The 26,472-nt window shown below is 45.4% G+C and overlaps 1 protein-coding gene across 2 annotated transcripts in view; it reads right to left on the minus strand.

Annotated features, from left to right (window-relative positions):
- The window catches only part of PPT1 (palmitoyl-protein thioesterase 1), a 41,256-nt gene extending 19,209 nt beyond the window's left edge, over positions 1 to 22,047 (minus strand). For both annotated transcript variants that reach the window (XM_029619502.1, XM_029619501.1), the window contains exons 1-5: positions 21,912 to 22,047; positions 21,131 to 21,240; positions 20,217 to 20,344; positions 13,633 to 13,703; positions 11,678 to 11,780 (exon numbers count right to left, since the gene is read on the minus strand). In XM_029619502.1, coding sequence (XP_029475362.1) covers positions 11,678 to 11,780; positions 13,633 to 13,703; positions 20,217 to 20,344; positions 21,131 to 21,240; positions 21,912 to 22,014 — 515 coding nt within the window. In that variant the 5' untranslated portion in view covers positions 22,015 to 22,047. The remainder of the gene's footprint in view (positions 1 to 11,677; positions 11,781 to 13,632; positions 13,704 to 20,216; positions 20,345 to 21,130; positions 21,241 to 21,911) is intronic.
- Positions 22,048 to 26,472: the final 4,425 nt, after the last annotated feature.

Here is a 26,472-nt window from a genome sequence, read left to right on the forward strand (position 1 = left end):
CATCTCATCTGCTGGCTGGAAGGATAAATAGCGGATCTATGATTTTATAAACTTCTGTCCTGACCCTTCTCAACCATCTCATCTGCTGGCTGGAAGGATAAATAGCGGACCTATGATTTTATAAACTTCTGTCCTGTCCCTCCTCAACCATCTCATCTGCTGGCTGGAAGGATAAATAGCGGACCTATGATTTTATAAACTTCTGTCCTGTCCCTTCTCAACCATCTCATCTGCTGGCTGGAAGGATAAATAGCGGATCTATGATTTTATAAACTTCTGTCCTGTCCCTCCTCAACCATCTCATCTGCTGGCTGGAAGGATAAATAGCGGACCTATGATTTTATAAACTTCTGTCCTGTCCCTCCTCAACCATCTCATCTGCTGGCTGGAAGGATAAATAGCGGATCTATGATTTTATAAACTTCTGTCCTGACCCTTCTCAACCATCTCATCTGCTGGCTGGAAGGATAAATAGCGGACCTATGATTTTATAAACTTCTGTCCTGTCCCTCCTCAACCATCTCATCTGCTGGCTGGAAGGATAAATAGCGGACCTATGATTTTATAAACTTCTGTCCTGACCCTTCTCAACCATCTCATCTGCTGGCTGGAAGGATAAATAGCGGACCTATGATTTTATAAACTTCTGTCCTGTCCCTCCTCAACCATCTCATCTGCTGGCTGGAAGGATAAATAGCGGACCTATGATTTTATAAACTTCTGTCCTGTCCCTCCTCAACCATCTCATCTGCTGGCTGGAAGGATAAATAGCAGACCTATGATTTTATAAACTTCTGTCCTGTCCCTCCTCAACCATCTCATCTGCTGGCTGGAAGGATAAATAGCGGACCTATGATTTTATAAACTTCTGTCCTGTCCCTTCTCAACCATCTCATCTGCTGGCTGGAAGGATAAATAGCGGACCTATGATTTTATAAACTTCTGTCCTGTCCCTCCTCAACCATCTCATCTGCTGGCTGGAAGGATAAATAGCGGACCTATGATTTTATAAACTTCTGTCCTGACCCTTCTCAACCATCTCATCTGCTGGCTGGAAGGATAAATAGCGGACCTATGATTTTATAAACTTCTGTCCTGTCCCTCCTCAACCATCTCATCTGCTGGCTGGAAGGATAAATAGCGGACCTATGATTTTATAAACTTCTGTCCTGACCCTTCTCAACCATCTCATCTGCTGGCTGGAAGGATAAATAGCGGACCTATGATTTTATAAACTTCTGTCCTGTCCCTTCTCAACCATCTCATCTGCTGGCTGGAAGGATAAATAGCGGACCTATGATTTTATAAACTTCTGTCCTGTCCCTTCTCAACCATCTCTTTTCCAAGCTGAAGAGCTGACCCTATGTGACCATTGCAGCCTCTCATTTTTCTCACTCTCCTCTCCAGCTTTGCTAAATTTTTTAAATGTGACCGTTCTGCTTGTCCCATCTCAAAAATATAGTGAAATGAGAGGCAATGTGATATTTTGTGTTATTCTGCATTCCTTTTTGTATCATTCCTAACTTCTATTTGCTTTCTTCACTGCTGCCGTGCACTGAGCTGAGGAGTTCAATGTATTATCCACAAGTTCTTTTTTCCATTTATTCTTTATTAATTTTCACAACTTTAAACAAAGCATCCACTTTGTACAGCAATATGCTATCCGCAAAGAAAAATACAACATCAAGATAATCTTCCCCATTAGACCACAATATGGGGTGGAAGGTAGCATTAGAAAATCTGAGACTGGGGGGCGCTGTTGAGCAGCCGATGAGAGCAGACGCGTAGCTGCTGAGCTCCGCTTCCCCGGCAGCCCTCTCCCCGCCGAATCCAACGCAAACGCAGCAATTTTTACACCAAATTCTCCAAATAGTGTCCGCTTTTGCCTATACTTCACTACCGATGGCCACGAAGCGGAGACCAACGGATTTGCGGCAATATTCTTATGGCAAGTTAGCCCCGGACCCTGAACAAGATGGCGGCTCTGATGGAGACGGTGCCACGGGCACTGATGAGAATTTACTGGCTCCACCGGACTCGAACGCAGGTACATCAGCCGCTTTGGAGGGCACTCCCCTCACCCGTGAGGAAGCGAGACAATGGTTTATAGAACTTAGGGGTGATATGAAGCAACACAAACGTGAAATTATGGACTCGGTTGCAGAAGTGAAAGAAGGCCTTGCAGCCCTCGGGAACAGGGTGGATGAAATTGATAACCGGGTCGACTCCCATGGGGAGGCCTTAAATACGGTGTACTCTCAAGGGCTACAACATCGTGCGGATATCACAGCGCTTCAAGAGAAAATTGAGGATTTAGAAAACAGGAACCGGCGCCATAACCTACGCATTAGGGGGGTGCCGGACACCCAGGAGTTTGCTGATGCCACGTTGGTGGCCCGGCAAATTTGCCTGCACATTCTCTCAGAAAATCAGGATGGCACTACTGACTCTCTGCCAGCACTTTCAGATATATTATTGGATCGGGCGCACAGGGCCTTGGGACAGCGTAGAGACAAGCAGCCGCGGGATTTGGTAATTTGCTTCCACAGTTTTCAGCTTAAAGAGCGAGTTTACTCTGCCTCTCGCTTATTGAAGGAGATAACCTGGAAAAACCATCGTGTTACCATCTTTCAGGATCTGGCCCCTGTCACTTTGCAAAAGCGGTTCGAGTTAAGAGATGTGACCATGGCCCTCAGGGACAAGAACATAAAATACCGGTGGACATTCCCCTTTGGATTGCTATTTCAAGTTCAGGGGGTGACTTACAAAATTAAAAACAAAGTGGAAGCGCTGGAGGCGTTTGCTAAAGCGCAAATTCCTGCGCCCTTTCAGGCGCCCAAGATGGCGCCCCCGCCGGATCGTCTGGACACAGCCCCCCGATGGCAGCGAACGGACAAGGGAGGGAAGAGACTTCGGAGACAGTCTGATCTTCGCCGATCCCCACCACGGGACCAAGGCTGATTTCTTCTGAGAGGAGGATTTATCTCTTGGACTGCCTGATATGGAGCACTTTCGGGTGTTTTCTGCAAATGCAGGGTGTTGCCCTTAACTGCACACGTGGCAGGGCACAGAGGACACGCTGGTGCGCTTTGCGTTGGAGTTGCAGTTATTTTATATAAGCTGTTATGGTTATAAGCAGTTATTAAGTTTCTTTGTTTGTACTTCTATATTTGGTGGGGGTGGGGGTGGGGGGGGGGGGGGAGTGGTGCACACTGGTGACCGTTGGGAGTCAGGTGTTCACGGCCTCCATTTTAGGTGTCCCGTGGAGAGTTGGCAGGACACAATCGGATTGATGGGAAACACACTGGGAGATACAGATCTTATTGGTATTCAGGGAATGGAGGGGATGAGTGGGGGATTTTTGTCTCTAGTAGGTCTTGTTCTGAGAGCGGGGATATTATCATCTTAGCTTTGACTGCACTTTGCATTCATTATGAGACATGGCTACTAAAATCTTATCCTTTAACGTGAAGGGGTTGAACACCCCGCGGAAGCGCTTATTGCTCACTAGAGAGCTTCAGCGACAAAGGGCAGGTATCGCATTTATTCAGGAGACACATGTCAGAAAGCACCATGAAAGGTTACTAGTCTTACCTTCCTACCCTACCTGTTATTGGGCGGCCAGTTCTAAAGAGCAGAAATATGCTGGGGTGGGCATTTTATTCTCAGCCACATGTGTTTATGAGGAGTTATTTAAATTGATAGACCCTAAAGGAAGATATATTTTTCTGAAAATCAGGGTGGGACAAAATATCATATCTCTGCTTAATGTTTATTTCCCAAATACGGACCAGATGACCTTTCTGACCCGAATTGATGAACTCTTATTACAGCATTTAGAAGGGGACTTGGTACTGGGGGGTGATTTTAATGCTACCTTATCTCCCTCCTTGGACAACAGCACGGGCACTAGTGCCGCTTCCAGCTTTCGGTCTAAGTGGCAAGGCTTTCTTGATAAATGGTGCGTGCTAGATATCTGGAGGCGGAGGTATCCACACTCTAGATCCTATTCTTTTTACTCCCATCCACATAGCACCTACACCAGGATTGACTATTTCTTCGTTTCTACCCAGATGCAAAATCGGGTTCGGAAAACGGAGATAGATCATATTACATGGTCTGATCATGCCCCAGTATGGATAGAAGTTGACCTACAAGACGCTACTCATGGGTTCAGATCGTGGAGACTTAATGAGGGCTTGCTCAAGGATCGGGATTTTGTTGCAAAGATAGAATCACATTTGACATTCTTTTTCAAGGAAAATAAGTCGGGGGATACGAACCCTTGGACAATCTGGGAATGCTCTAAGGCTGTAATGAGGGGTCTCTTTATCTCTCAAGGAGCATATTGCAATAAGAAACGGGAGGCAACCAGGCACAGCCTTCTGACAGAATTAGGGGCCCTTACTGCACAGCATAGCGCCACCTCCTCAGCCTCTGTTTACCACCGCTTATTACAGACTAAGGATAAACTTCGGGCCCTAGATGACGAAGTCATTAGCCATCATATGCTTCTGTTAAAACAGAAATTCTTTGAGGGGGGCAATAAAGTCGGGCGGTATTTGGCGCAAAGGTTACGGGCAACAAGGGCCCAGGCGCACATTGCTAAAATAGTAACCTCAGAGGGTTCTCTTAATACTACGTCAGAGGGTATAAGGCACGCTTTCACAAATTTCTATGCTCAGTTATACTCCGCTGATGGCGCGATTTCTGATGCTGCCATTACTGGCTATTTGGCCTCCGTGCAGTTACCTTCCCTGTCTGAATCGCAGAGGGCGTATCTCGATAAGCCTATTGAGACTGACGAAGTGCTTGCGGCCATTAAACACTTGAAGCCCGGTAAGGCCCCAGGTCTCGATGGTTTCACCGGTAGTTATTACCGCAAATTTTCTCATCTCCTATCGGGACCTTTGACGGATTCATTTAACTCTCTACTACAGGGGTCGCTCATTGGACAGGACGCTAATACTGCAGGTATCACGGTGCTACCTAAACCTGGCCGTGACCCCACTAAATGTAGTTCTTTTCGGCCCATCTCGTTAATTAACATAGACCTTAAAATTCTTGCTCGAGTCTTAGCTGCACGACTCAATGGGGTCTTACCTTGTCTAGTACATAACGATCAGGTGGGGTTTGTTCCGGGGCGGTTAGCGGCGGACAATGTCCGGAGGATAATAGATATTATTGATCTGGTGCACACTGACGGGGTCCCTGCTGTACTTCTTTCCCTCGACGCAGAGAAGGCATTTGACTTGGTGCACTGGCCATTTCTTTTTCAGACGCTACACACCATGTCATTTGGCCCTTCTTTTATGACTTGGCTGGAGAAATTGTATAGCCAACCTTTAGCGCGAGTTAAAGTTAATGGCAGCTATGGCACGCCGTTTGCGATTCGGAGGGGTACTAGGCAGGGATGTCCCTTGTCGCCCTTATTATTTGCACTTTTCCTGGAACCCTTCACCACGAGCATTCGTAATTCACAGGGCATACTGGGAGTCCGGAAGGGGGACCATCATTTTAAGATATCCTTATTCGCGGATGACGTGATGTTCACGATCGCTAATCCGGGGTCCTCTTTACCGCAGGTCATGTCCGAATTAACACGATTTACCTCTGTGTCAGGGTTGAAGGTTAATTATGATAAATCGGAAATTCTTAATCTTACCCTGTCACCTTCCGAGGTGCAATTGTTGGGGCGTAAATTCCCTTTTAAATGGGCTACTACCTCCCTTAAATATTTGGGTGTCAGATTAGGATCCACTAATGGCCAGTTGTATAAGTTAAATTATGACCCTTTAGTACACACTCTTCGTAAAGACTTGAATAACTGGCAGCACCAGATGCATTCTTGGTTGGGTAGACTCGCCATCATTAAAATGAATATTTTGCCCAGGCTTCTTTATTTCTTTACCACGATACCTATTGTTTTGCCCACCCCTATCTTGACAAAATGGCAGCAAATGCTTTGCAGTTATATCTGGCGTAAACGGCCTCCACGGGTGGCCAGGACGACTTTGTATCGGCCGAAATTACAGGGGGGGGTTCAGCTCCCTAATTTGTTGTGGTACTATTTGGCGGCTCAACTTCGGGCCCTGGTGGCCCTCCATCGTACCTCTGACATACCGCAATGGGTGTTATTGGAACAGGCACTGGTAGGGATGGTTCCCATAGCGGCTATCCCTTGGCAGCCACCTCTGATGGGGGGACTTATTAAATACCTACCGTTTGCTCTCCGCACCACTCTCAAGGTGTGGCGTCAATGGAAGGTTAGGTTGGTGGGGCCCGAAAGGTATTCCATTATGACTCATCTTAATACTGACACTGTTTACCCCATTCATGACAAATCACTGACTGTTAGACGATGGATGTCCGCGGGTATTACCAGACTAGAACATGTGCAGCTTCAGGGGTCCTTGTGTACTTTCGAACAGCTGAGTAGCCACTGTACCCCTCGTGGAGGGGATTTTTTGCACTATGCTAAACTTTACCATTTTGTTGGGCGAGGGCTACGGGGAGGCACCCTTAAATTGACGGGTTCTCTGATTGAAACTTATTGTAAGCAAGCTTCTACTATACGAGGTGTCATCTCCAAGATTTATGGCCTTTTTAATGGTCTACTGAAAGAGACTCCGCGTCATCGTACGCTATGGGACCAGGATTTGCCCTGTCAGCTAGAGGACACAGATTGGGACATTGTTTATTCTTTAGCTCACAAATGCTCAGTCTCGGCTAGTTTACAGGAAAACTGCTATAAACTCATTTACCGCTGGCACTACACACCGGAACGTCTCCATAAGTTTCAGTCCACATTATCTAACCAATGTTGGCGGGCCTGTGGACATGTCGGTACATACTACCATATTTGGTGGGAATGCCCTAAAGTGACATTAATGTGGCGGGCGGTCTTGGGTTGGCTCTCGGAGCTTGTCATGGCACCTGTGACTGCTGAACCTCAGCATGCCCTTCTAGGTCTACCTTTACCCGATCACACTAAAGACACACAAACATTTTTTTTGCACGTTTTTATTGCAGTACGTACTGAGATAGCTTTTCACTGGAAGGAGGTAGATACACCCAGTTTGGCTAGAATTCAACACAGGCTTCATACATATTACCAACTTAGCAGACTCACTGCGGTGCATAGAGATCGTTTGGCAGCGTTCGAGCGGGTGTGGGGTTGTTACACCAAGTGGCTTGCTCTCCAACAACGAACCACGTAACTGATGGTCGCTAATGCGGTCGGTTCTGACTTTGAACATTTAGCCTTTTTGGACGCTTTGCTTCCACGCACGCCTTGGGCTACACTTCGATAACAACACTCACACCTTTAGTAGAGACCCTTACTCTGACCATCTGAGCGAGACTTTCCCTGCCTTGTTGTCAATGTGACTGTCTCATTTTTTTTTTTATTTTTATTTTTATATTTTTTTTTTTTTTAGCACTTTACCCTGCTTCCTTTTTCTTAACTATATAGTGGACCCACTATAATCCCTCTTTCAGGCTAGATTCTTTCTCAACCGTTTCCCTGCTGACCAAATTCTCTCAGTTGTGTATGGGGGGGGGGGGGAGGGGTGACTGTACTTATAATGAAAAGTGGTCAATCCTGGTTCTGTATGTCTTGATGCCTTTCAATGTAGGCTGTTTTTACCAAAGATGACTTTTTGTTCTGAGTTCTACATTATGTTATTTATGCTACTGTTTTCTCTAACTGTTTTGCATTGATTGACAATAAAACTTTCAAAGAGAAAAAAAAAAAAAAAAAAAAAAAAAAAAAAAAAAAAAGAAAATCTGAGACTAACAAATCGGAAATCCTAACAAAGCAAAGAACATAGCTCAATACGACTTAGGGTAAATACATCATACTGGATATAATGTATTTACCCTAGGAGTTTCCTGGAATCTATAAAGCTTTTTAATTGTTCTGAAATAAAAGACATGATTATCTCTATTATACTTGATTATACACTTGCAGGGGAATCTCAGAAAAAACGTTGCACCAAGAAACTATAAGAACATGCCATACTGGGTCAGACCAAGGGTCCATGAAGCCCAGCATCCTGTTTCCAACAGTGGCCAATCCAGGCCATAAGAACCTGGCAAGTACCCAAAAACTAAGTCTATTCCATGTAACCATTGCTAATGGCAGTGGCTATTCTCTAAGTGAATTTAATAGCAGGTAATGGACTTCTCCTCCAAGAACTTATCCAATCCTTTTTTAAACACAGCTATACTAACTGCACTAACCACATCCTCTGGCAACAAATTCCAGAGTTTAATTGTGCGTTGAGTAAAAAAGAACTTTCTCCGATTAGTTTTAAATGTGCCCCATGCTAACTTCATGGAGTGCCCCCTAGTCTTTCTACTATCCGAAAGAGTAAATAACCGATTCACATCTACCCGTTCTAGACCTCTCATGATTTTAAACACCTCTATCATATCCCCCCTCAGTCGTCTCTTCTCCAAGCTGAACAGCCCTAACCTCTTTAGTCTTTCCTCATAGGGGAGCTGTTCCATTCCCCTTATCATTTTGGTTGCCCTTCTCTGTACCTTCTCCATCGCAATTATATCTTTTTTGAGATGCAGCGACCAGAACTGTACAGAGTATTCAAGGTGCGGTCTCATCTGGGTAGCTTTGGTCAAATCAGGAAAAATCCTAATTTTTTTGACCCATAAAGAGAGCATTAGATTTTTTAAAATAACTTTTCATACCACCACAATCTTTTTCAGTGAAAAAAAGATATTAAGAGAATAGCTCTTTCAGTTATTTCACAATTAGATGACTCTAGGAAAGCAGTTAAATTCTCTAATTCAAGTGGGAAGGCTTGAATATTACAGCGAGTAGGCAAAAAATACACTTTGTCCAGGGGGGCAGCAGATTTTGTTTAATAGTCCAACACTTCAAGGAAATATCTTCCAAGAGTAATCCATGGCATTTCTCCCACATCCCCGTGAAAGTTTAATATTCGCAAATTCAAGTGTCTGAGAGCATTCTCAATAAATTCCACCTTTCTATTGATAGCGCCTCAGTCTTGAATAATAGGAGACTGAACTCCTTTTACACGCTGTAATTCCTCCTCCACATTTGTAATCTTTTCTAGTTTCTTGCTGATGTACATCACTGTTCTTACAGATAGTATCTACTTGTTGAGATAATAAGGTGATTTTCAACGAACATTCAGAGAATACTTTAACCATGGATGATGTTAGATCCCATCCGCGGGTTTCTGTAGAGCATCAGGGGATGAATAGCAGGCCTCTGAGCGCCGCCCGTCTCCCCCACCAGCTCTGAATCTACGGCATCGTTCCCATTAGTTCTGGAAGAAGTAAGCACAGGAGAATCCAGCGACACTGTTCCCTCTTCCCGGCACGGCGGTGGACATACATCAGCGGGGTTACACAAAACCTCCTCCGAGGCCGGAACAGGTTCTCCTCTACCCGTCTCGCCCCAGTTTGTAAGGTCGTACCGGACCAGTGCGCTGCAGCATGTTCTCACTCTTCCTTTTCTCTTCAGAGGCATTTTTGGAAACAACATTCAGGAAACTTCACAGAAATACCAGAGAGCGTGCAGAGCAGAGCTACCGGCCAAGCCGCCATCTTAGCTTCTCCCCCCACAAGTTCTTTTTCTGGGGCTTAACTCCAAATACAAAATCCAGCATTGCAGTTGTGTGGGCATCTCTTTTGAACTTTTTCACATTAAATTTCATCTACCATTCAATTGGCCAATCTCCTCCTCTCACAAGGTCCTTCTGCAGCTTTGAATAATTTTGTGTCATCTGCAATGATGATCACTTGTCTTTCCCTTTCCCAGATCATTTATAGATATATCAAACAGCACAGGTTCTGGGGCCCCCACAGCCACTCGGGTTTCAGGATATCCACAATGAATATGCATGAGAAATATGCATATACAGAGTCTCTGTTGTATGCAAATCTACCTCATGTATATTCATTGTGGATATCCTGTAATCCTGGCTTGTTTGTGGCTCTTGAGGAGCAGAGTTGACCACCCATGGTCTAGTGGTTAGAGGAGTGGGCTGAGAACCAGGAAGTCCGTGTTCAAACCACTGCTCCTTGTAACTTTGTGTACCTAAGGCAATGGAGGTGACTTGCCCAAACAGAGGGCAAATCCACTGGAGACAGGGAAAATACTAATTATATATGAATATAACTACCTGTGAGTTATCAAACAAAAGGCGTGAGCTAGTCATACACTCCGCTACTAATCCCTAGTGCTGCCCATTCCATGACACTTTAATTTCCTGATGAGCCAGAGGCCTTTATCGTTTGTCCAGCCCAAAATGGCCGACATGCATCACCTGCTCACATCAACTACGGAATTTGGATCTGTGGCAATAGACACTAACACTACTACTGCAGTATTCAATGTATTCTCCAAATCTCTCTCCAGTACTGAAATGAAAACTCTCCAGCGTGGCCTCTCTTGTTTCTACCGTACGAAACAATGCATTTAATGTACAGACTTATTTGCAATGTTTTCTACGTCTGTTGAAAATTTAATTGTTTTTCTCCTCAACTTCATCTTCATCTGACATGTCTAATTTCCAGGAAATCCTGGTGGGTTCCTCCAGAGCCACAGAGCAGTCCTTCATGATGTATCTGTACTCGAAGAAACCCCTCACTGTAGTTTTCAGAATCTTCCAGCATGCGAATGTCGCTTTCTCTTATCTCTGTCCTTGGACTCAGTATTGGCATTAAAGCAGCGGACAAAGGGGGAGGCACTGTTATACAGGATTGTTCCTCATACATAGCAGACATTACCTGACAACTCTCAGACTCAATACTACAGCGAGGGGTTTCTTCGAGTACAGATACATCATGAAGGACTACACGTTCAAAGGCAAGAATCTGTGGCTCTGGATCTAGTACATCCTCCATCACCATTAAAGAAGGTTCCCAGTATCCTCCTCAGTAAAGACGGAGGCACAGAATTCATCCACATTCTTGCTGCAGTTTCCTGGTCCTCCCGGAGAACTCCTTTTACCCCCTTGGTCCTCTTGTTGCCCAAATGACTCCCGTACGGGTTTGAATGTACTTGAAAAAGGGTTTGGGGTTTTTTGTTTGAGTTTTTATTAGTTGTCTCTCTGGTAAGCTCCCTGTCAAATTCTCTCTTGCCCCGTCTTCCTACTTCTTTCCATCTAAGTTGCCTGTGTTATGCTTTTGCCTACTTTCCTCATTTGGGTCTGCTTTCCATTTTGTCAATGATGCCCTTTTGGGTTTAACTACCTCTTTCACCTCATCATTAAACCATGGCAGTCATTTGGTCTTCCTTCAAACCTTTTAATGCATGGAATACATTTTACATGGGCTTCCAAGATGGCATTTTTAAACATCCATGCATTATGTAAATTTTTAAACTTAGCAACCCTCCTTTATATTTTTTTCTATTTAATTTCCTCATTCTGTCTCTTTTTTTTTAAGTTATATGCTGCTACAATAGTTTTATTTAATACCCTCTCCTCCAGTAATTGCGTCAAGCGATCACTATACACCCATGCACCAGGTCATGCATTCCATTGAGGACTAGACATACAGTAACTGCCCTAAGAAGCAGTCATTTTGGCATCTAGAAACTTAACCTCTCTAGCATGTCCCACTGAGACAGGGGACCCAATCAATATTGTATTTGAATGTCCCTTGTACTATAGAATATACTTACTGCTCCTGAATAACCTCAGAATAGGCTCCAACATGTAACATCTTACGAATCCAGTTACAGAAGAGAGACCTTTCCCCAGGACAGCGTGGAAAGCCATATACACCTGCATTGGTAGAACACAAAACCTAAACACTTTATCGTACGCATGTTGGCTCAATGATCATTACACAGAGCCCCTCGTAGAATAAGCACTACATTAAGTTATTTATTTTTAGAACTTTGATCAATACTCCTGAATTGCTGCTATGGGTTTCTCACGCACCCCACCCTCCCCCCAAATTCAGTAAGCTCAGTCATCGCAGCAACTGCCCTGGGTTGGGGGCATGCATCAGAGCTCCTTCCGCAATCCTACATCTGATCAGTGGATGTCACCGCTGCAGGATGATGGGAACTCGTTTCCCTCCCTCCCCCAAGGAACTCTGCCTCCTCAACCAACCCTATTTATCTATTTAAGCCTTAGTTCAACTTTAAATATCTCCAGACCCCCCTTTATTTTCTCTCTCATACCTCCTTTGTTACTTTAACCCCCTGTTCCATGTAACTTTTTCTTTCCTTTCCAAAGTTATTTTTTTCTCATTCGATGTAAACCGATGTGATATGCAAATATAGAAATGTTTTAAAGTAAATAAATAAATGAACCCGACCTGGGAATCAAACCCAGATTCTCCACTTGGCCGTTCTGCTACAGAATATTTCTGATCAGCCAGAAACACCTTGTGTAGCTGAGGTTGTTGGTGGTAGTGAGGCACTGTCCAGAAAGGCCAGATGTTTGGGTAACTGATGTACGGGGCTATTTTGGACATGGGAATGTACTATGAAAGGGATCTTGCATGCTCAGCTATTCTGGAGGCTGGAACACAAAGGGGGAAATGACAAAAAAAGGTCTTTGATAAGGAATGAGGTCACAATCAACTTTCTCATTCATCCAAAATAAACTGACTGCTACAGTCAAATCAAAAAAGGCGCAGTAAGTTAATTCAACCCCTTATTAGAGAAAGTACATGACAGATTTTACTCTTTTCTTAGAAGGGTGGCGTTTCTATAACTAACTTGTGACTACCACACAAGCCACAGATTATGCTTCCTCTCACTCAGGAGCTAGAAGAATAATGACACCTGGTACATGACTACACTTGTCTGATTTTGGTTTCATATTCTGACAGAGGGGTCACCATTCAGATTACCACATGAAGGATCCAATCATAAATGCAATAAGTCTCAAAGTCCCTTGTTATCAAGTAAGTTCATCCTTACCGCCAAAAATATAATGTTAAATCTTACAGCTCTTTTGGCACTAGTTCTTTAACTGTTATTTTTTAAATTAAAACATTTTTTATTTATTTTTATTTATATTAGAAAAATTACAAAAAATTTATTTTGATTTCCTAATTTGTATTTTTATTACTGTAAACTGTTTTGATCAAATTACATTTCTAAAGGCGGTATATAAACATTTTTTTTATTTCTTTTCGTGCCTACGGTGGAAACAAGTCAGCAGCTGTGTTCTAGCTGGCCAGCAGTAAATGTCATGTAGCAGATAAGGCCCACTCAGTCTGCTTCGTTATTCCTGGACACTACTCAGGCTAAGGATATGTCCCAGTTAGCAGCTGTACATGCTTCGCTGCTTGCAGTGATTGTTTCTTCTGTAAGCCTTCATCCTTCCTTGGTTCTCTACCATTCTGTGGAGATGAGCAGACATCCAGGCCTCCCGTCACCCATGTGTCTTTTACCAGCCTCTTAACCCTATTCTCACTAAAAGTATCAAAATAGGGGTCATCTCGTACGCTCATGAGTCAACACTTTTCTGATGCTTTTGTAACGGAAAACAGAGTGCAGTCACATTTCCTGATTTCATGTCCCATGGAAATAAATTACAAATAAAAAGTATGCAATTATGAACATTTCATTCACCAGTGAGACTGTGTGTACAAGATGCTCAGACATCAAGTCAGTACCTTGGTGCTGTCCTCCGATGGAAATCAAGTTAAACATTGGTGGAGAAGGGCATCTCTGAGCCACAGCTCTCCTGTGCGATCAAAGAGGGGGGGGGAAAGATACTGGGTGTTAGCCTCTTCCTCTAACAGAACGGGTAATATTCTGCAACTGAATCCTAAACACATTACATTTTAAGCATATCAGCATCTAACCCTTCAACATTTCTGTGGCTAAATCGTCCAGAAGAACGTGACGGCTGTTTCCTTATTATACTCTGACAGTGATTCATTTGGTGACATCAGCCTCCTTTATATAAGTCATGAAAGATGTGGTGTCTCCTAGAGACATTGGGGTTCATTTTTAAACCCTGTAGTTTGCTTGCAGGCTTGGAAGCAAATTTTCAAAGGGAAACACCCTGTGGAGTTTTCCTTTGAAAATTCAGGGCCAGCTGGCGTCATGAACGTCAGTGCAGATGCAAAGTCTGTTCTAAAAATCACATGCAAGTACTGGATAATGAAATCCACTCCCCGCCCCCCTTTCTGACATAGGTAAACATTCCTGTGCTATTAAACAGCATCGGTCCTTTTACTTGTGTGGGGGGGATTTTACCCAGATAACATCTTAGTTACTCAGGTACAATTATTTTGAATCTGCTCTCCAAAAAAAGTTACATTACTTTGCTTTCCGTATTATTTTCTTTTAACTTTTTTCTAGCCGGTGTATCTGCAATTTCCTCAATGCTCAGACCATGTTTAGCCAATAGGCTGTAATATCACTAAAAGCAGCAGGCCATGGGCCACTGACAGTGCCACACGTTGCTCGTGCCAGGTCTGGATTTGACTGCAGAGATCTGTTTCTTCTGCCTGGGAGGCTGTGAAGGCAGCTCTCACAGCCTCCACCAAAGGAATCTCATTTGTCTCACACACACGGATTTGCAGTGGTCGGATTCAGGGTACACACGTACTCTGTGGTCTCTGGCGGAGGAGGAGATGAGCAGGAAATCTGAATAGTTATGAATAATGGCTCATGGTGCTGTAGCCTCAGCAAAGGCCGGTTGGATGGAGCTGGATACTGCCGACCCCATAAAAGAAAGCAGCACAGCTCCTCTGAGAAATGCCCTGCTCAATATTTAAACTGAATTCTCAAATTACTAAGGGGTAGATTTTCAAAAGTACGTGCGGGCGTACGCGTGCCCATGTTATAAAATCGGGGGTCGGCACGTGCAAGGGGGTGCACAATTGTGCACACCGACGCTCGCGGGCTTCCCCCGTTCCCTACCCCCTAACATGACCTTCCCACAGCCTTTCTGCCCCTAACCCTAATCTAAAACCCCCCCCCAAATTGTTGTTTCACCTTTTGCCCCTGCCTGGAGGCTGGCGCAGGTTGTGCGCCCTGGCAGCCTGCCGGCACGCGATCCTCCAACACAGCAGCAAATAGCCACTGTGCCGGAGGCCTCTGGCCCCATCCTTGCCCCCGGACACCCCTTTTGTAAAGCCCCGGGACTTAGACGCATCCCGGGGCTTTACGTGCATTGCTGGACGTGGCGCGGTCAACGCCACCCGAGGAGAACCTGCGAGCTACCTCCTGCCAGACCAGACGAACGAGGTGCCCCACCGACACGCATCTCCTCCAGCCCAGAAAGACCTCCACGGGTGAGTACACGACCCGACGACCCCCAGTCTGACACACGACCGCCATCGCACCTTGACCCCGGCTGGCTGGATGCCATCGGCGCGGGAGGCCTATCGGGGGCCCAAGCTGTGCACAACCCCAGCCTGAGCAGAAGCGCTCGGCCTACCCTCGCCGACCGGACCCGACGAACATAACTACCCCCCCCCCCCCCCTGTGCGTGTCACTTCCGGTCCAGGAGGACCTTTAAAAGGGAGCAAACTGCCCGCCGGCGTCTCGCGCCTTAGTGTGCCCCTTTGTGCTGCCCTAGTGCAATCCTCCTACGACCACAGAGACTGTCCGGTCCCCACCAACAACCCCATCCACAGACGCCTAGCTGACCAGCGGACTTACACCAGAAACTATACCGTCCCGCGGCCTAGCACGCAACCACCCAAACTGACCCGCAGCCCTCCTCCGACCGACGCCCCGACCAGAGGACTCACCACTCTAGGCTCGCGCAACCAGCGCAATCCTATCGGGGTAAGAGCCAACCCTGACCACGCAAAACCCACCCACTCCACTCCCCAACGACACCCCACCACAAGAAGCACGACCATGAAACCCTCCCTTTGATGTGCACCCTTGCATCCCCACGGACAACCTTACAATCCAGCCACCCCCCTGCCCCTCCACCATCTGCCCAGCTCTCAAACCCCCCAATCCACCAACCCACACCTCAACCTCCTCTTGAACTCCTCCCCTCAATCTCAACAACCTCCACCTCCCCACCCTCTACCCACATCCTCCCCTCCCTCTCCCCACACCCACTCACCAACATGCACCCAAAACACGCACCCCCAACTCTACACCAACACGATGCTTCCAGTAACAGAAAACCAACATGCCCCCCAGAACACGAAAACTCATCACAATCCCCAAACACCCAAACAAACTAATCACAACCCTCACTATAATATCTCTTCTCCTACTCAATGCACAGTCCATCACAAAAAAAGATACCTATAATACACGACCTCCTAATTGACTCACATCCCAACATACTCTGTATAACGGAATCATGGCTCAAAAAACACAGACACCACCCTTATCAATCAATTACCCAAATTAAACTACAACACCTACTCCATACCAAGACCAAAAAAGAAAGGTGGCAGTATACTTCTCTTGGCCCTAAAGAAACTCAACCTCACAGTCCACCCCATCAACCCTACACCCCCCCATAGAAATCAGCCTCTTCAAATCAAAATCCCTACAAATCATTCTCCTATATGCCCTACCGTGAACACTACAACATAATATATCCGCCCTAATTGAAACCACTGTCACCAACATCAATATGGACATACCTGCTATCAATCTAGGGGACTTCATCCTCCACATGGACAAAACTCCACTCCCACCAACCGGCGAACTCCTACTAGAAACCATGAAAGCCATTGGTTTCAAACAAATAATCAACACCCCCACCCACAAATCCGGACACAGCCTAGACCTAATATTCATCAACAACCACATAGACCACCCCCACCCCTCATCAGCCTCAACCATCCCTGGTCAGACCACAAGTTCATCCACACCAACCTACATCTGATTCACCCACCCATAGAAGCAAACCGAACCAAAAAATCCATCAAATTCATTAAACCATGCCCAATCAACGAACTCACCAAAATCCTACCAATCTAAAATACCTCAACAAGAGCGACACAAACACCGCCACGAACTCATGGATAGCCATCAACACAGAAGTCACAAAGATCAAATGCCCAACTATCAAAAAAGTAATCAAGACCACCAATAAACACAAAACACCCTGGTACACGCCTAAACTAAGAACATCAAGCACGTTCTAAGACAATCAGAAAGAAAATGGAGAAAAGATCCATCCCCTTAACTAAAAGATAGGTATAGAACCATGCTATACATCTACAGAACAGACATTGATAAGGCCAAAAGAGATTACTATGCCAAAAAGATCCATGACCACCAATTTAACCCCAAAGCCTTATTTGCCTACGTGACAGATCTGATACAACCGAACCCTAACACACCTCATCAAGAATACTCCTCCAGAAATTGTGAAGAACTCGCCAACCACTTCAAAGATATAATCACTAAAATAATCGCCGCCAACCCGCACACCAACCAACCTGCACCCAACTCAGAACACCTCACCACACCATCTTGGACCCAATTTGAAACAGTCGCCTCTTCCGAAGTGGAATCAATAATTAAAAAAATAAACCCAGCTGCACACCCCTTCGACCCCATCCCCATAAAACTCCTAAAGCAAATCCCAAACACCATAGCCAGACCTATAGCAGACATAGTTAATATTTCACTTGAACAAGGCACTTTCCCCAACTCTCTCAAATGTGCCAGCGTCAAACCAATCCTCAAGAAGCCACAATTCAACCCAGCTGATCCAGCAAATTACCGACCCATCTCCAATCTCCCCTTCATCGCAAAGACCCTTGACAAAATTGTCAACCGTCAACTCTCAGCACACCTGGAAAACCACATCCTATCCCACTCCCAACACGGCTTCAGAAAATAATTCAACACCGAAATGCTCCTCCTCTCCCTCACAGACCACCTCCTCAAAAGCCTTGATCATGGACAATCCTACCTCCTTATCCTACTCGACATCTCTGCCGCCTTTGATACTATCAACCATGAAACCTTACTAAGCAGACTAAGTGACATCGGCCTAACCAACACCACACTTAAATGGTTCAAATCAAATCATACCTGACAAACCGATCATACAAAGTCAGACTTAACACCACTGAATCCAAACAAATCCCCCTCACACATGGTGTACCTCAAGGCTCATCCCTCTCCTCCACCCTTTTCAACATCTATATCCTCCCCCCTATGCACACTCCTAAACGGATTAAATCTAACATTCTTCCTATACGCTAACGATGCTCAGATTCTACTCCCCATAAAAGAAACTATCACAAACACACTAAAAACATGGGACAAATACCTTCCGAAAATAACTACTATCTCAACTGTCCCTCAACAAAACCGAAATACTTCACATTATTTATTTATTTAATATTTTTCTATACCGGCTTTCACGACTAGTAGTCGCATCAACCCGGTTTACATTTAACATTTAGTGTAATGAACATAAAACTAGATGAATTGAACTGGTGCAGGAATAGCAGTTACAATAAAACAAGGAAAACTACAACTGGGAGAGGAGGAAGCAAGAAGAAAAATATAGCAATAGGTACAAAAAACAAAATTACAAGATAATATTTACAATATGTACAAAATTAAAGTCAAGACTAAAGGTGGTCATTAATAACATTAATAACAAGGTGGTCATTAATAACATTAATAAAGGTGGTCATTAATAACATTAATAACAAGACCATCTCCTCTCAAAGACAACAACTCAGCACCTGCCACAGACGACAGAATAATCTCCTCAGCCAGAGATCTCGACGTAATCATCGAAAACGAACTCATCATGAAGAAACATATCAACTTAATAATAAGACGGATTCTTCAAAGTACAGATACTCAAAAAAAAATCAAACCACTTCTCCATGCCCCAGATTACGAACAGTTCTCCAAGCACTACTATTCTCCAAATTAGACTATTGTAACGCACTACTTCTGGGCCTCCCATCCAATTCTCTCAGGCCACTACAACTCCTCCAAAACGCAGCAGCAAGATCACTCTCAAACACCAAAAGATCTTAACACATCACACCAATCCTCAAAAACCTGCACTGGCTGTCCATCCCACACAGGATTCAATACAAAGCACTTCTACACCGAAAAATTCAACCTGCTAAGCCCGGCCCTACACTTTCAAACCACCCAGAGAGCACTCCGCTCTACCAAACACCGGACTCATCCCAACTCCATCACTAAAAACAGCCCACCTAACCTCAACAAGGAACCGAACCCTAACAGTGGCAGGTCCAACTCTCTGGAACAGCCTATCACCCCAACTCAGACTCAAGCCCACAACCCAATCATTCAAAAAGAACCTTAAAACATAGCTCTTCAAAAAAGCATACCCAACAACCACCCTCCACCCAAAGATAAATCCCCCCTTCACACACATCCTCCTCCCCTCGTCCCACAACACCCTCCAAGGAACCGCGTAATCACTTATTGTGGTCAACCCCAACGATACAAGCTTTCTTATTATACCGCATACAGAGTTCCAACGCTCTCTACCTACCTCCTCTATTTCATAGAATGACTCTCCACAGACCAATTATTAGACAGGCACAAAGATGCAATGCTAAATGTCATAAAATTAATTATAAAAAAGCTACTAATGCCATTGTAAAAAGTTATAAAATTCAATGTATAATGTTACATAATGTTAAATAGGGAGTCTACATTGACAGACCCCTCTGTTACACTGTAAACCGGTATGATATGTACGATGAACATCGGTATAGAAAAACAAATAAAAAAATAAATAAAATAGGCCCGGCGCACGTAGGGCTTTTAAAATCAGCCCCTAAGAGTATTTCTCTATATTAATTCTAAAAACCTGAGCATGAAATAACATTGTGATACTTGGCCAGAAGGTTAGAAAAATCATTGTACATATCACAAAAATGTGACCAAACATGACAGAATAGGAGGCACTGCTGGTTTAACTATTAATTCCTACTTAAGTAATAACAATGAAAAGATGGTGGTAGTTGATCTGTGCAGGGAAGATCTTCAAAGTTTCCTACTACTTCACTAAATGACTACGTCTAACGATATTATTGTAACCGAACCTTTGATGGCACCTGTCAGAATGTACTATAGTACACTTTTACCTACATTAATTTATGTGCCTGCATGTAAACCATCGCGATGGTATATAACTTAGCGACGGTATAGAAAAGATTTTAAATAAATTTAAATAAATAAAATAATCTGTCTCTATAAACAAGTAAGCACTTTTCCATTTTCACAAGCCCCTTTCAGCAGGAGAACTTACAAGAACTGGCCTCCTTGGGAAAATCCTATAGCATTATAGCCATTCTGCAGTTTTAGATCTTTTGATAGCAGTTCACACACCTGTTCCACTTGGCGATTTATATTTAGAAAGAAACTGTTCTTCATGTCCTTAAAAAAAAAAAAAAAATTCAATATTAGAAACTAGAAATAAACAACTACATCAAAGATTTATTCTTATTAGGTTGCACGCATACATATAACTTCATAGTAGTTTCAAGATTTGAATGCTTAAACAGTTTGGGTGATAAATCAGAAAAGATTCTGATCACCTTAGACCATAAATGGTGTCATGCCGAGTTACATCAATGGTTCATTGAGCTCAGCATCCTCTCCCCACAGTGACAATTCAGGTTACTTGCAAATATCGGGCAGATCCCTTGTTGCATATTGTGAGTAGAGGTGGTGATCCACATGTCTGCCTGCCTACTAATTAATAGACCTGTTCTCCAGAAACTTAGCCATACCTTTTTTTTAAATCTCAGCTATACTAGTAGCTTTGACTGCATTTTCTGGTGAACAAATTCCATAGTTTATTTGTGCACTAACTGAAAAAAACCAAAACAACTTTTTAAAAATGTGTTTTAAATCTTCTTCCAGTTAGTTTCATGGAGTGTTGTGTTCCCTAGTCCTAATATTATTTGCAAGGGTAAATAACTGATCTTTATTAATCTGCTCCAAACTACTCATGATTTTATAAACATATATATGCTCAAACTGTTTATAAACCTCAACAATCCCACTTGCAAGTGTGCTACATGTGAGCAGCCTTTATAGCTTACTGAGTGGGAAAAAAACTTTCACCAGATACATTAGATAATAAACTAAGTACATGATAGAAATGTATCAATGTAGCTGTACTATGTCAAGCAAATCTTTATGGCTGGAGACATTTACCTCGGTCAGGCTGTTTCCAATCTCCAGCGATAAAACATATATTCCTGGTATCTTTGTTTCAACCATTTTTTTAATGGCCCCCATGCTCAAGGGATTACAACAGGTGTCACCTACAAAATGAAACAGCAATTCACAACAAAGAGCTGGAACTACCACATCTCTAGAGTTGAGTTTATGGCAACGCAAACCTGTAAGCATTCTAGCACATTTAGTTATTTGCTAAACACCTCGAACCAAACACAAAATGCTTGTGTCCGGCGACATTGAGATATAAGTAGTTTTTAATTTTGAACACAGTCATATTTGCTGTTTGTGATTTAGATGGATCATTCTTTAAAAAGGTGGACTTGCATAAAAGCACAGCATTATCAAGCACTATTAGGGGCTAACCCCACCCCAAACCAATATTTTACCTTCCATTTTCATCTACACAATCAGCAATACATTAATAACTAATAAAAATAAACTCAGCAATCTGATCATATTTGTGAGGAACAAGATTTTCCATTCGTGCCCTTCACTAATGCTGAAAGCCCTCATATTTTTACAATGAAACGGAACATATCTTTATTGAAAAAGGGTTTATTTCCTTAGGAACAGAATGGGAAAATCATTTTGGACAGGGATCAAAGTCACAATTAAATAAATGGCAAACAGAGTGGATATAATTGCTGTAAAATTGAAAGGTGAATAAAGGGATCTCGGCAGTCCGAAAAGCTGCACCTCTGTAGTTATCTATCCCAACCCAAACGGATGCAGCGAGCGGTATCTGCATTCTCACCCATTCCGTGCCAGATAACGAGCGGCAGCGGGGAGCTCGGCCTCACCGAGCCCAGCACTGCGAAACCGGCAGCCATAAGCAGAGGCAAAGCCAGCGCCGCCATCTTCCCGAAATCATGTGACAGGAGCAGCTGACCCTCGAGCGTCACGCGCGACGAGCCGGAGCCTTGCACGCGCTGAGCTGCTGTCCCGCCCCTTTGTCTCCTAGGTAACGGGCGGGGGAGGGGTTCTTCCTCTCGCGGTGCTGCTTTGATGTCTTTGGAGCTCTGCTCTGCCGAATTCTTACAAACCTGGATGCACATTTCTCATGTTTCATCTTTGGAGGAAGATTTCAGATTTGTCAGTAATTTCCCTCCCACATACACGTTTTAGTAACTCAGCATACTCATGCGATATTCTTGCTTCTGTTTGTAAAACTGGCAGAGCTGGTATATTATTGCTCACTATGCTATGATCTGTGGGATACTTAGCAATCAAAAACCCCAAAGTGTAAGAATAATGTAAATCAGCAAAAACAAATCTCACTTAACCATATACATATGTGTGAAAAGATGTCATTTCCATTTAAGAAGACTGACCATCATATAGCACAATGAAAGGCTAAAAGCTGCCCATTCTAGTAAACGCGTTTTAATCCTCAGTCATGTTAAAAGTAGAGTGAACAAATTCAAACCCACCTAATGTAAATCCACATTCCCTGTACGTCCGGTACCAGGTTCAGTCCAGGCTGCTGGGTTATGCCTCCCTTCCAGCAGATGGAGCCAGAGAAAAAAGCTGAGGGCACCCCCTGATAACCCAGTGTGCCACCTGCCATCCCTCAGTATTTCTGTAAGGATGGCGTAACCTGCAGTCCTGATCCTTTGCAAAGTTTGATCTTTCATTAGTGTGAGGGATTATTTTTTGTATCCCTAGTTACCTTTGGCTAGATCAACTGTTACTGTAAAAATAATAGCGGAAGGTAGTGTTGGAGTTTAATAAGGTCAGTCAGCAAGCAGTGGGCTGCAGGCCTGCCCCACTTGGTAGCAGGCAAGGCTGGGCCGGGTGCCCCACAGCCTAATTTCCTGGAGAATTTTGGTGCTTCAGCCCGGTGAGTAGGGGGGATTTACCGGTGGGCCGGTCCCTCTCCCCTAACCATACAGAGAAGCTTCATTCCTCTGTTCAGAGCCCAGGGACGTGTCACTCCCCCGGTTTGCAGGGGTTAAAAGTTAAAAAAAAAAGGAGCATTTAAAGGAGAAGGCCCGTCGCTAGTTAACAAGAAACCGGAGGGGAGTGGAGTAGATGTAACTCCATTTACAGTAGAGAATGTATGGGAAGAGCTGGGGAAACTGAAAGTGGACAAAGCCATGGGTTGTCTGGGCCTCCTTACTGACTAAAAAGAGACGGTTACAATGGGGCCTGATGAGGTTCATCCCAGGATACTGAGGGAGCTCAGAGATGTGCTGGCGGCTCCGCTGTGTGACCTGTTCAATAGATCCCTAGAAACGGGAGTGGTGCCGAGTGATTGGAGGAGAGCGGTGGTGGTCCCGCTTCACAAGAGTGGGAACAGAGAGGAGGCTGGAAACTACAGACTGGTTACCCTCACCTCTGTGGTGGGAAAAGTGATGGAGTCACTGTTGAAAGAGAGAATAGTGAACTATCTACAGTCAGGAGAATTGATGGACCAGAGGCAGCAGGGATTCACCAGGGGAAGGTCCTGTCAGACAAATCTGATTGACTTTTTTCACTGGGTATGTTGCGGTCCCGACCGCCTCCCCCATGTTCGGGGTCGGGTCCGCTTACCTTCATCTCGGACCGCGCTGGGGTCCCGGTCCACTGGGCTGCCGGGCCGCGACCTCACCATGTGGAGAACGCCGTCCAGGCCGCCAGAAACTCCGCCTCTCTCTTTTGCCTCACGCGGGCGAGGAAGGCCCTTATGTGCGCCCAGCACCCAGAAGTTCGGGACGGCCCCTTCTGCTGACGTCACGCCCCGGACCGCATTTAACCGGCGTCCGGTCTCCTACTAAACGCCTTGCAACGAGGTTCTCTGAATACTAGTTGCCTTCCGTTCCTGTACCTGCTTCAGTGACTTTCTCGTTTGACTTCCTGGTTCTCGACCCCGGTTTGCTTCAGTGCTCTGCCTGCCTGTCTGCTGCCTGCCTCGATCCCGGTTTGCTTCAACATTTCACCTGCCTGCCTGCTGTCGGCCCAGACCCCGGCTTGCTACAGAACTCTGCCCATTCGACGGTCTGCTCCTGACCTTTGTCTACGGATCGTTGGCTCTGCCATGGATCGCTGCTGGACTCTGTTGCTCTTTCTCAACCTTTACCCGATCCGGGGCCTGCTCACTCCTAGCTATCTGTCTGACTCCCTCAGACCAGCCTCTGGACTTTCTCCGCTCAGCCTAAGTCCCAAGGGCCTGGGTCCCTACGGGCCCCTCCCGGGGGGATTCCGGGTCCCGGGTGAAGCCCTGCTAGGCATTCGACTCCGCCTCCCGGTCTGCCATAAGAGTCACTCCTTGCAGCCCGGCCCAAGGGTCCACTATCTGACTACCACAGTATTTCAACTACAACAGGGTAACCAAGGAATTGGATCAAGGAAGAGCACTCGATGTTATCTACTTGGATTTCAGCAAAGCTTTTGATACGGTCCCGCATAGGAGACTTGTGAATAAAACGAGAAGCTTAGGAGTGAGTGCACATGGCTCCGGGGGAGGGGAATCCCCTCTGCAGCTTTCTCCTCATAATTTAAGCCCTGAAAGGCCTCGCGGTTTGGGTGTTGACTCCCCACCTCATCCCGTCTTGCCTCCGGGGAGGGCCTTAAAGCGGCAGCACCCCTTTTCTTCTCAATTTGTATTATAGTTGCATAAAGCTTACATGGAGGCGGAGGCAGATTGGAATTTGCAGGATCCTCCACCTGCAAAGCTTCCTAGGCCTGCAGAGGGTACAGGGGCCCCTAGGGTCCAGCCACCTCGTAAAGTTCCCGATGCTGTGGTGCCGCCATCCCCTGTCCAGCCAGATCCCGATCCTCAGGATCCTCCCAAGGGTGATGAAGTTGACAATGCCGCCCCGGTTGAAGGGGATGACCCGTGAGTGCTCCGGTTATTTCGCAGGGAGGAGCTGGACCCCTTGATCCCTCATGTGCTGGCGGAACTCGATATTCAAGCGCCGCAGCCCGTGGTAGAGCCGTCCTTGGGAGATCCAGTCTTGTTGGGTCTTTGGGCCCCCCTAAAACCCTTCCTTTTCACCCGACGCTTTTGCAGTTTATGACTCGGGAATGGGATGCGCCTGAAGCCAGCCTGTGAGTTAGTAGAGCCATGGAAAAGCTTTATCCACCTCCGGAGGAGTCCTTGGATCTGCTTAAGATTCCTAAGGTGGACGCAGCCGTCTCGGTGATCGCTAAGCTCACAACCATTCCTGTGACGGGAGTGGCAGCTCTTAAGGACCTCCAGGATAGGAAGTTGGAGGTTCTTCTCAAAAGGATTTTTGAGGTATTGGCGCTAGGCGTCAGGGCGGCCGTGTGAAGTAGTCACATGCAGAGAGCTACTTTTAGATGGGTGCAGCAGTTGCTCACAACGCAGGAGCTTCCCCTGGTGGAGGCAGAACAGGCGGACCGTATGGAGGCGGCAGTAGTTTATACGGCAGATGCTTTGTATGATCTCCTACATACATCCTCGCGCATGATGGCCTCAACGGTGTTGGCAAGGAGGCTTCTTTGGCTTCGCAACTGGTCGGCTGACGTCTCATCCAAGTCTCAGCTTGGTTCATTCCCATATAAAGGAAAACTGTTGTTTGGTGATGACCTGGAGCACCTAATTAAGTCCTTAGGGGACAATAAGGTTTACAAGCTCCCGGAGGATAAGCCCAGGTCTTCTCTCCCTTTCGGCTAGTTTTGGGGTCAACACCGTTTTCGTGCAGGTAGTGCCTCATCCTTTCCTCTGCGACAAGTGTCGGCACGGTCCCAGTCTTGGGCTCATTCCTTTCACGGTAGACAGCCTCCTCATGACAGAGCCTCCCAAGGATTCTCTGCAAACAAGTCTCCCAATGAAGGTGCGCCGGCCCATTCCTCTGTTCCGGAGATCGGAGGTCGCCTCTCTGTTTCACGAGGAATGGGTCAAGATTACTTCGGATCAGTGGGTTCTAAACATCATAGAACACGGTTACACTTTGGATTTTGCTCGCCCACTACGGGATCTGTTCTTGGTGGCTCCTTGTGGGTCCCGGGCAAAGCAGCAGGTGGTACTCCAGACTTTGGCTCGTTTGAAGGCTCTGGGAGCGATTTTCCCGGTCCCGCCAGACAAGCGTCGGACCGGAAGGTACTCGATTTATTTCGTAGAGCCCAAGAAGGAGGGCTCCTTCCATCCGATTTTAGACTTAAAGAAGGTCAACAGAGCGCTTTGGGTACCTCGTTTTTGCATGGAGACATTGAGGTCCATCATTGCGGCCATCCACAAAGGCAAATTTTTGGCCTCTTTCGATTTGACGGAGGCTTACCTGCACATAGGAATCTGTCATCGGAGGTTTCTGCGGTTCATGGTCTTGGGCGAGCATTACCAGTTTCAGGCACTTCTGTTCGTTTTGGCGACA

The sequence above is a fragment of the Rhinatrema bivittatum genome, chromosome 11 (genome assembly GCF_901001135.1).
Source record: "Rhinatrema bivittatum chromosome 11, aRhiBiv1.1, whole genome shotgun sequence".
In the NCBI taxonomy this organism is placed as follows: Eukaryota; Metazoa; Chordata; class Amphibia; order Gymnophiona; family Rhinatrematidae; genus Rhinatrema; species Rhinatrema bivittatum.